Source organism: Schistocerca serialis, chromosome 1 (assembly GCF_023864345.2).
Source record: "Schistocerca serialis cubense isolate TAMUIC-IGC-003099 chromosome 1, iqSchSeri2.2, whole genome shotgun sequence".
In the NCBI taxonomy this organism is placed as follows: domain Eukaryota; kingdom Metazoa; phylum Arthropoda; class Insecta; order Orthoptera; family Acrididae; genus Schistocerca; species Schistocerca serialis.
In genome coordinates this window covers 47341942-47354344 of record NC_064638.1, presented here as the reverse complement: position 1 = coordinate 47354344, position 12403 = coordinate 47341942, and the positions used below count along the sequence as shown (strand labels likewise).

General features: G+C 38.0%; 1 protein-coding gene across 1 annotated transcript in view; it reads left to right on the top strand.

The window, feature by feature from the left end:
- The window catches only part of LOC126453249 (uncharacterized), a 41457-nt gene extending 29689 nt beyond the window's left edge, over positions 1 to 11768 (top strand). The window contains exon 3 of the mRNA XM_050091159.1: positions 11685 to 11768. Coding sequence (XP_049947116.1) covers positions 11685 to 11768 — 84 coding nt within the window. The remainder of the gene's footprint in view (positions 1 to 11684) is intronic.
- Positions 11769 to 12403: the final 635 nt, after the last annotated feature.

Below are 12403 nucleotides of genomic sequence, written 5' to 3'. Positions count from 1 at the left end.
CATTTGCTTCATGTTGGCATGTACCATCTGTGCCACAATGAAACACTCTTCCTCTTGTCCACTCAGGAACATCTCTCTTCTAGTGCTTTTATAATTCCTTTTTTGTCTCTGGAAGCTTTTTACCAGTGTCCTGTGATCCATTAGGTAGCCTTCATCTCTGTGTTCAAGTGCTTCTGCATAGTGTTTGAACGGTTTTGCTCCGTGTTCAAATGCCTTGTGCCACTTCTTTCTTTCATCCTGGTATCTTTCTGCCTGCACCATTCCACATCATCATCCCTCCTTACTGATGTCTTGGCCCAATTTCTGTATTTTTCTTCCAGGTGTGTGCCTCATGGATGACACTGCCATCTCCTCCATGGGGATGACAGTTCATACTTTTGGCTGCTGTTACAGTCAAAACTTTTCCTCTGAGCACAGCAACATTGGAATCTAGGACATCATCAGTGCAGCTTGCAGTGCTCAGCTTAGCTCATATTAGTGACAACCTTACAGCATATCAGGAGTATTTTTATGTTGCTTGCCCTAGGAAGCTGTTTCACTTGCCCAACATTATCATGTGCCTTCTGGGTTGCAATGATGTTCTAATGTTCATGGCTACCTGAGCACATCTCTCTCCATGTGCATGGATCATCCACATTAGGTGGGACATATGACCACGAGTGTGGGTGGCAGATGGGGCAAGGCAGCTCCCTGCTGGACTCCCTGTAGAGAGGTGAGGCAGAAAGATGAACAGATTGGTCTGGGATCAAACTGTAGTGAAAGTCTTGATGGGAAATATTTTATGAACAAAGGTACTGGCACCAGAGACAAATCTAGTGAACAGGAAGTGATACTGTATTATCAGCCATTCTCTCCAAAAGCATTGACACATTCATCCCAAATGCTTCAGTTGTTTTCACTCTACTATACACTCCCAGCACCTTCATTTCAGAGGTGATCAGCTTTCATATGTTATGAAGTAGATCATAGAAACCTTATTTCTGCTGACTGTATTCTTCATAACCACCCTCCCCGTAATTCAAAAGACAGCTCCATAAATAATTGTAAACAACTAATTCCAAGAAACTATTGAGACATTCAAGACAAAATAAGGAAAAGAAGACAAAATAAGGAAAAGAAAACAAATGTCTCCAGTACGCTATCTCATGAGAAAGAAGAAAAACAGTACATCAAAAGAACAGTATCTGTACATTTGTGGTGGTAGATTTCCAACTACAGTCACGATTTTTATATGATTCTCATTAATAAAGACATGCATTAATTTTAGTTACAAGACACAGACATCAGTTTTCTTCAAGAATGAGTTATCAGTGAAAATACATGTCAAATAGTATATACCTAGCAAATAATGTAACAAAGATAAATATTATCTACACTGTCTTTGCCATCCACAATTAAGCCAAAGATAGGAAGCTCCTTCTACAAAACATACTGTACTCACTTCTGTACCAACAAAGAAAAAAACACATTCAAGCATCACCTGTCAGCTTATGGGTTCTAATTGTACATAAACTGAACAACAGATTACAGTACACAATGAAATGGGACATTCCTATGGTTGTGCAGATTCTGTAACAAACATTTTGGCAGGACCTTTATGTCTGATTGAACACAGAAAGGTTAAGGGAGCCCTTGAGAATGTTAGTATCAAATAACTTATGGTAGTGCTGAACGCATCAGCTATAATCATTTATAAACTAGATTCACACCCCAATATTTCCATTTAAGTTACTACCCTAATAGGTTGTACAAAAAGGTTCAGTTTTGAAATACAAATCATCCTCTGTTTCTTCTACTCACATCATTCATTCATTCATTCATTCATTCATTGGAGTCCCACTGTTTGATTAAGCCTCTTCCCTGGCTTCTCCTGGTATTCTGGTCTCAAGCTACAGGCATTGCAGCTTGTAGTCCATGTAGCCTGATATCCACTCAATGCCTCTCACCAGACTGTCACCTCAATGTTCTCCCCACTCACCTCTCTAGGATAGGAGCATGTAATTGTCTTATCCTATCTGTCACTCACTCCATCACTACATTTGTCACTCATCTCCACTACCTCCCCACTACGTCTCCTACTCCTGCCTGTTCCCTGTCCATTTTTCTGTTTCCTTTTCCCTCCCTGTAATTCTCAGCACACATATTTCCACAGCTATATAGGTAAACTTTGTATTTCTGTAAGTCAGTAAATACTCGCCCCAAATCAAAGTCCTCAATATTCAAAAACATAAATATAATAAAATATATTGTGATTTCTGGATTCTAATTCAATTGTGTATGGTGGACTGACTAAGGGGTTGCAGAAATCGCATAGATAAGAACTATAAACCCACTATCCAATCAAAATACATGGGCACCCTTATGTAATGGGCAACTGAGCATTTTAATTCAATGAGAAGTGGAGCTACTATTATAGGAAATGAAATGATAATTAAATGGACACCCTAGCTGCAAACAGGCGGTGATGTACTTCATTGGGGAAATGTTGAAAATGTGTGCCCCGACCGGGACTCGAACCCGGGATGTCCTGCTTACATGGCAGACGCTCCATCCATTTAATCATCATTTCATTTCTAGCAAAGCTGCATGGTTATCCATGGCAATTGTTCTTTCGGCAACAGATACTGCCGTCATATATATTATAGGAAGTGGCAGGTAATACTGTTTTGTAAGCAGAATTCATCAGTCAGGGATCTGAGTACACTGAACATGGACTTTTCTTTGCATTACACCTGAATAATTAACACAGGGATGCATTTCAGCCCTTCCAAACTTGCCCAAGTCAGTTGTCAGCGATGTGACAGTTAAGTGAAAATGTGAAGGAACAACCAATGCTACATTAAGTCCAGGCACACACAGTATGCTGATGAACAAGTGCTTCTATCATTGTGGTAGGAAATAGTAAAAACTAGCTTGCAGTTAGCTGCTGCAGTCACTCTTCAGTTTTGAAGTGCAGCTAGGAGTCCGCTAAGGAAATGGCTGTGTACAGGGAGTTAGAAAAACTGGTTACAGTGGCTGAGCAGCTTCTGGAAACAACATTTCTGTTCAACATAAAGTCACACTGACTGTAGCATAAAAACCCATGACTGCTGTTGAGTGGATGATGGAAACGAGATTTGGAGTGACAAACAGTGCTATACTCCGTGGGTATCTGACGGAAGAATTTGAATAGAGTGACTACTCAGTGAACATTATCCACCATTAACTCTACTGCCAACAATGCAGTGCAGAGCAGGCAGTGTAACAATATGCAATTTCTCCTCTTTAACTTGTTCTCCCCTTATTGTACTTCAGGATATGATAAATGCAGAAGGGTAAGTACATATATGACAGTATTGTGTACTATACACAGCAGAGGAACAGTTCACAGACAACGACCGATTTGATCAGCTCAACACTTGTACCTCTCATGGATCAGCATTGTTAGGCAAAGGCTTATAACCAGTGGTATTCCTGAAGAAGGCTTGCCTGCCGATGTTCCAACCTGAAAGCAATGGATCGTCTTAGGGATTAGTTAACAATGGCATTTTCACTCCATACCCTGTGTCCAATATTTCTACCTTGTCTGGTATCAGCTATCAAGGAAGAATGGGCTGGCATCCACCCACAGAGATTTCGAAATGTCAAAGTGTCCCCAGAAGAGTTCAAGACCTCAAAGGAGAACACAAAATCTTAATGTCCACTAATAGGTGTCCAGATACATTTGATTCTCTAGTGTACAAAGCAGGAATGTAAGCCTGCCACAGTGGGCTCTTACTCTTACTCACCAGGTGACTTCGCTGCACCTGCAGTACTGGGTCCAGCCTCTGGTGACCGTAGCTGCTGCTGTTCTGCACTGCCTACTATTGTACACACAGAGAGTAAAACGTCTTTTAAGTACTTTATGCACTGCTTTAGTTAAGGCTGCAATTACATGTAAATTTACTCTTACTCACCAGGTGACTTCACTGCATGTATGTCCTCAGCCCCAGTACTGGTTCCAGGCTCGGGTGTCCGCAGCCGCTGTGGTTCTGCACTGGATACTATTGTACACACAGAGAGGAAAACATCTTTCAAGTACTTTATGTTCACTTTAGTGACATGCTCTTAAATTATGGCTGCAATTGAGGGTAAATTTGCGTATTTTATCATGGACAATGATGTACTGAGGCTATAACCAATCTCTGAAGCCATAGTTACAAAAAGAAATCCACATTCATGGCATATAGGAAAAAAAATTTAAAAAACTTTGGACTGTGTTCACTGGGCGCCATGTTCACAGACTGTGCTTGTATGTACCACTCCAGAGGAGAGATGCACATATCAATGACTTCTTATCAATGAATGCCATTTTGAAAGAAGTTTTGTGTACACATTATGAAAAGAGCAATAGAAAACAACATGTCAAACATAAATGTACAGATATTGTTCATTAGTGTTATTTCTATTTTGTGTGTGGTGACTTACATCAGGGGACAATATGCACCTTCAGCACTGTACAGCTATCGCAGCAGCTTTGGGTGCCAAACTACATGTGTGAAAATAAGTATTCTGTGGGGTCACCACACTGTCCTGTAAAGCAATAGGCTGCCGAAGGAGTTATTTCAACAACTGATGTATGTTGTGAGACACAGAAGAGGAACCTTCAAAATTATTGTGAGTGTCTCTTTTATACTGAATGAAGGTGATCTTTTAGTGTAGTTCACGAGTGTGATGATGAAGGGAATAAATAATTTGTTAAGTCAAAAGCGACATAGTAAGTTATTTATAAAAATGTGATGCGTCAAAGGCATCAATTTTGAATTTTAAAGTAATTATAACAGAGTTTGAGAAGAAGTATAGAAGATAAGGTACAGAATATAATACATCATTGTATTAAATAATTACACCACATGACACCTGACTGCAGTGTTAGGGGACAAACGACATGAAAGGGAAGCTGTGTTGACAGAGGAGTGAGACAAGTGTCAGAGTCCTGCACAACTGAGTAAGCGAGCACAAAATGTGAGATCAGGAGACCACAGCCTAACTTGATAGGCTGCCCACCCCACCTGTCATAGACATGCACAGAAGTTGTGACTGAGCCTTATACAATGTACAGATATAGTTTAAGTCCTTTTGGTCACACATATTATAAACTTGCCAGTCAGTACTATAGGCAAAATGACAAAGGTGGTGGTGGTGTATGCATTTATCTAAATCCCAAGCTTAAATTTAAGTTAAGATATGAGGCTAAACCATTAATCATAGAAAAGAAAGTAATTGTTGCAGCAATTTGCAGATCACCATCTGGAGATACTGAAGTCTCTCTTAAGAATTTGGAAGAAATGCTCGACATTTTTCTCAAATGAGAACTCTGCCATAATTCTTTGTGGTGACTTTAATATTAATCTATTGGTCCAGAGTTCAGTAAAATACAAGTTTTTAGACATACTAAAAGCTTCAACTTGTTTCCCCACGTATCAGCTCCCACTAGAACAACAGATTCCAGTGAAAGCCTAATAAATAACATCTTCTCAAATGTGGTCACACATGAAGTTGCAGTTACAAATGTGAATATAGGATTATCAGATCATAATGCACTAACCTTTAATCTCACTGCAACTCCCAAGGAGGGGAAAATAAAAAGGAGTACAAACGATTTTTCTCTACTGAAAATTGTAATCAGTTCAAAAATAATGTTAAAAATGCAGTTTGGCCTGAGGTCTTGGCACAAACAAACACAAATGATGCTTACAATACATTTGCTTCCACTTTCATGGCACACTTTGAAATGTGCTTCCCAAAAAAGCTTTTGAGTTACAGATCATCTGGATCCAAAGGGAACTGGAGTACATCCGGAATTAAAACATCAAGTGAAACCATGATATTACTAAGTTCAAAGTTAAAAACATGTCATGATCAGCAGTTTGTTGAGTATGTGAGAACATACAAACAGACTTACCGCGAAGTAATATCAAAAGCAAAATTATTAAGTAATGATAGATTAATAAGGCAGGCTAGTAACAAGTCCAGAATAATGAGGTAAAAAAAAAGAAAAAAAATTTGGGTCAAACTAAAGAACAGGAAATCCATCTTAAAAATAATGAAAATATCCCCATAGAAAACACGCCATGGCAAACAATGTAAACAATTATTTTGTTAATATTCCCCTTACTTTAAGCAACAATTAACAGTGATGTCTCCAATGGTAAATACCAGCATGATGGCAATCCCATCAGACGAGCATTAAGTTCTAAAAGCCATTAAATGCTTGAAATCCAAATTGTCCTCTGGTTTGGATGATGTACCTGTATCAATAATTAAAAAATTGCTCCACGTGTTGTCGAACCTATAGAGGACATAGCAAACTTGTTCCTTAGTGAAGAGATATTTCCGGATAAAATAAAATCTCTAAAGTGATACCTCTACACAAAAATGGTGACAGACATAAAACAGAAAATTACCAACCTATATCTCTCCTCCCATACTTCTCCAAAATACTTAAGGAATTTATGAAAATCAGGGTTACAAAATATCTAGAAAAACATAAACTAATAAATAACAGTCAACTTGGCACAGTACAGAAACAGCCATATTGCACAGCAATAGTAAGAAATTTTGAGTCAAATAAACAGGTTGTTGGAATTAATCTAGATTTAGCCAAAGCCTTCAATACTGTGAACAATGTAATATTACTAGGGAAACTTGAAGCAATATGCATCAGGGGTACCGTTAAAAATTGGTTTGAATCCTATCTGCAAAACAGATCACAAGTTGTTGAGATGAGGTCATCCAAGAATCTGAACCAAAACAAATTTAAATAGTTGTTTCTCAGGGCAGCATTCTGGGCCCATTGTTATTTCTAGTTTATATCAACGACATACAGGCTCCAGACAGCCCAGCCAAAATTCTACTATTTGCAGATGACACGAGTATCGTAATTAGTGATAAAAAAGAATCACTGTGTACTACAGCAGAAAAAATGCTCTCATACATACAGTCATGGTTTTATTCAAAAAGTGATATCATGCTCCAATGTATTTACATCAGAGACGAAAATGGTAAAATAGGTCTAAGCAATAACCACACATGTAAATTACTAAGAAAGTACTTTGATCAATTCTTGAACTGTAGATAACTGAATTGTTACCTAGAATTTCCAGATATTTGATGAAAACATGGAAGCAGATCTACCACCTACAGCAAACAAACAAACAAACAAACAAACAAACAAAAACCCTGAAAAACAACAAAGCCAGTGGAGAAGAATTAAAATCATCTCAACCATAACTGGTGTCAAGCAGAAATGACAACTAACCTTCAGATTATGTCTGAAGAAATATGGGAAACTGAAAATATTCCAGAAGACTGGAAAGTGGCTCCTATCCATCCTGTGCACAAAAAAGTCATAGGCATTATCTAAATAATTGCACAGGTATATATCTGTTGCCAGTGGGCTGTATTATATTTTTAACAATATTACTAAACAAGGTAGAAGAAACACTTGACAGCCATTTGGGAGAATATCAGAGTGGATTTAGAAAGATCGAATCTGGCTCAGAACAGAATTTCAACTTTTAGTCCATACGAATTTTAAGACATAGTTTTAACATTTACAGGTTTTAGAAAAGCATTTGATTGACAGGTAAACAGTGGGTAAAGTGACTCAAGAACTTGGCATTACACTAAACTAGCAAACCTTATTCGTGAAACACCCACACACTGAAGCATAAATAAAGTTTTGGTGTGAAACACCTAGGGCACTCAAAATAACAGGTGAAATGCAGGGTGACAACATGTTTCCACGCCACCTCAACTGTATCTTAGAGGAAATAGTAAGATAATTGAAACAAAAGGCAAAGAACATAAGCTGTCACAATGAGACTGGAGACTTCAGGAAAAAGAGTTCCTGAAATTCAGTGTCTAGTATTTGCAAATGATTATGCCATTCTTTATAAAAATATAACAAATTCAGAAATACAAATCAACCTCTTAGAAGGAATACCTAACAAAGCAGCTTTAAAAGTTTCTGTAGGAAAAATGTTTTAGGGCAAACATAAAAAAATGACCCAGAAATCCTAGTAACAGGTAATGAACTGATAAAGAGGGTTTATAAATTTAAATATTTGGGAGGAAAGATTCAAGGCAATGCCTTCAAAAATATTTGCTGTAGACAAAATAGTATGTAAAATGGAGAAAGCATATGATATAAACATGAACATTTACAACAGGGTGTGTGTGTTTAAAAATTTGAAAATACAGCACTACAGCACAGTAGTAAAACCAGAATGTCTCTATGCAAGTGAATGTTTAATGTTGAATTATGAGTTATACAAACTTCAGGTCCTAGAATTAAGAATCATTTGAAAAATTTTCAGGCTGTTAGGAAATCCATGAGCAGATTGTTAAGCATCTTTGGGACAAGATGTCAACAACAGGACAGATTCAAGTAGTTAGGAAAGATTTGGAAAGAAATACAAGAAAAAGACCCAGCAGAATGATAGGATTTCAAGAAGAAAGTGTTGCAAATGGAAGCATTCCAAGGCAGGAAGAAGAAGAGGAAGACAGGGTCGGAATGGTCTGAGGAAGAAAAAAGGATAGATAGTGAAGACGAAGGAAACCTGGAAGAAGAACAAAGGAGGAAGCATTGAAATTAGTATGTGGACATTAGATACCCCAAACAGAAAAACAAAAAGAAGAAGAATGTCTGTGATGTCATTAATATAAAACATCAATATCAAGGGCCCCACACACTTCCTTGGAGCACATCTACAGTTACATCTACAATGTTCCATACAGTTCTATGCAGTGTCCTATGTACCGATATATCTTCAGCCTTGTCACGAAACTCATTTCATTTGTACATATTTTTTATTTAAACCACCCACCATCAATGCATTATGATGTTGGTACATCATTAGAACATTAAATGTTGGGAGCAAAAACAGAGAGACATCTTAAGTGAACACTGTGCACTGTGTTATTGTTACTTATGCAGACGATACCAATAATGTAAGAGTGAGCACACAATGTATGCTTTAAGTCAGCTTTTCCCATCATTGTGTTTTGTGTTGTTGGGGGCATTACATGTGATCTAAGACAAGTTCATATGCCTAGGGATCAAAGGATACAGTTGTCTTTTCCGCCATTTTTACAAAGTACATTACCTTGTTCTCACTTAATGTGGGCACATTCTTTTAGGTAAATTGTCATTCTATGAATATTATGTTGACACAAAGCACTGCTACATTTTAATTTAAAATGGCTAAGTCGGCAAAATGAGAACAGTGGAGTTTATGAATATGTGGTTTCAATGGTAATGTTTTCACCATGTATGGGGATAATGCCATGGGACAGAGCATGGCAAGGAAAGATTTTCTAATTTAAAGGATGATTGTTTTGACATTATTGACCCTCCATTTTCAGAAAGACCTTCAGCATTTGATGAAGATCATCTGGATGCATTAATCCACGATGATGCACATCATTGCACTCAAGAACCAGAAAATGTGATGAAGTATGACCATTCAGTCACTGTGCAGCATTTGAATACAAAGGAGAAGGTTCAACAATAAATCATACGGGTACCACATGCCAAACCATATAAATCAGTGGTTGGCCGTATGTACATTACCCTCTTGCTTGTTCTTGATTAGTGGGTGAATACCACTGACCATTTCTAACCTGTATTGTTACTGATGACTAGAAATTTTGTTTTTATGCTTATGTAAGAGAAAGAACGGAAAGGAATGCTTTAGTCCAAACAGAGCAGCAGTGCCACATAGACATTTGAGCATCCACACAAGATAATGTTATGGATATTGTGCAGAGGTCCGGTGTTAGAATATTGCTGCGGGGTGTGGGAGCCTTACCAGGTGGGATTGACGGAGGACATCGAAAGGGTGCAAAAAAGGGCAGCTCGTATTGTATTATCACGTAATAGGGGAGAGAGTATAGCAGATATGATATGCGAGTTGGGATGGAAGTCATCAAAACAAAGACGTTTTTCATTGCGGCGAGATCTATTTATGAATTTTCAATCACCAACTTTCTCTTCTGAAAGCGAAAATATTTTGTTGAGACCAATCTACATAGGTAGGAATGATCATCAAAATAAAATAAGATAAATCAGAGCTCCAACAGAAAGGTTTAGGTGTTTGTTTTTGCCATGCGCTGTTCAGGAGTGGAATGGTAGAGAGATAGTATGATTGTGGTTGGATGAACCCTTTGCCAAGCACTTAAATGTGAATTGCAGAGTAATCATGTAGATGTAGATGTAGGTGACCATGTGGTGTACTACGAGTTGCTTGCATGAGGTGTAACTTTCCTGTTGGTATTTATTGTCAACAACAGACATCTTGCAGATACAGTCCCAGAAAAACATCCAGGAAGACTGTGTGAAGTGGTGCTATTCCACAGTAACAGTCACCAGCATTTTGCTAGACTGGCAACAAACACTATAGAACAACTGGGTTGAGAAGTCATTTTGCACCCACCCTTTTCATCTGATCTTGCACCCTCAGATTTCATCCTCTCTGCTCTCTGTTCAATGATCTTGACATACTTCCTTTGGAGTGAAAATACACTTTGAACATGGCTCTTTGCTACAAAACCACATGATTTCTACAGTTGTGGATCCAGAAAGTTATCCCAACAGACTGAAGTGAACAGCGAAACAAATTATATTATTTATGATGATTTAAGTCTCCAGTATGTATAGTCTGAGTTTTCTTAACTTGTAGGAAACACTACAGTGTTATGCATCAGCCTAAGACGTTCGATTGGCCATGAAAGGGTTAATCTGGAAATAAGGAGCATGAGATGTGTCTCGAGAATGCAGTACACAAGTTGTGAAGCCACCAACAAGTCAGCCACCTTGTACTCAGTAGCATGTTGTCACCGGGTAGTCAATAACACACTTGGCAGGCAGGGGATTGAGAGTAACTGTGGCACCCAGATGGGTCAGGCTATTTCACACATCAGTCAGGTGGCAAAATTCATTACTACTTATCGTAGTGTGCCTATTTGTAATGTTTGCTTAACATTACAATGACAAATTTCTAAATGTCAATTTGGTACTTAAAAATTTGTCTTGTTTCTCTTTGACCACATTTCCCTCACAATCTACCACAGTACACATTTTCAATGCAACTGCACATTTGTAACCAATCTTTCGTAGTTACAATAACACCGCCAATTTTCAGTATGAATTATGTATGACATAATTAACATCCAGTGTTAAGTTATAGTATAGAGTTTTTAAAAACTGTTTCACAAAAATTATTTAGCACACCACCAATGGAATATTAATGTCAAAGAAAAAGACGAAAAATAAAGTACTACATAATAAAATATTAAAGTCATAACTTTAATGTGTAATTAAGCTACTGAAGAAAGCAAATATCTCACCTGCCAACAGCTCCTCCATCCTCAACTTCTGCGGCATCTGCAAAAATATTAAGAAGCTGAATAACTTTACATCAACAGAATTTGAGTGTAAATCAAACATCTTGATATGTGGCAGTGGTTGTCTTCTCACTGCACATGCTCATTTTAATGTCAAGAAGTTGCTAAATTAAAATAGTGATGGCGATTAGGAATCAGGTGCTGTGGCAAGTACATGCATGTGGAATTTTATAAAAGTGAGATTGATGAAAACTGCATAATGATCCAAGTGAAGAACCACAACATATTTTAATTTTAATTGTCTGAATTCATTACAGCTGCCATATACAGCCACTGTCACAGAGAAGGACAAAGGTGCCCACAAAAAGCAAGGCAACATTGGTGTTTGGAGGCTGGTGTAAGGACACTGCCAGTGACCGAAATAATGGTACAGCTTAGTTTGCTGGAAAGAACACCCCTCATGAAAGGGGAAAGGAATAACAGACCATTATAAAATTACAGACTGTCACAGTTAGGAGATAGAGAAATTATGTCATGTACAATTCTGATAGTGTCTCCATTGGATTTCAAGTTACTGAGAACCAGCAGATCCCAAAGTGTTGAGCCACAGCAGTTCACGTAGCACACGTCGCAAATGACATGCCATGTAGTGTAGCAGAGTTGTGGCAGCTTACAACTATGTGACTCACTTTCTTTTGTATTAGTAGTGTGATGTTGATAGGAAGCCATAACGCCCACATGAATACCGAGAATCCTGATCGAAACACTTTAAACTATCTGCAAGTACTGTAATGACTGCATACCTACAAAACTGGAGGACACTGGCCTCAACTATACATTATGATTTTATGAGCTTTGTCTATTTAGGGGTGTACTAACCTGTTCCAGAGTGTTGTTGTGTTAGAGTAATTCTTCATCAAAGTTCATATTTTGGATTCCAACATGCTAATAGCTGCCCCAGAGGTAAGGAGGTTTAATGTGTCGAGGGTATGCCCACAGATACTTAACATGCATGGCCAGCACATAAGTTTTCATT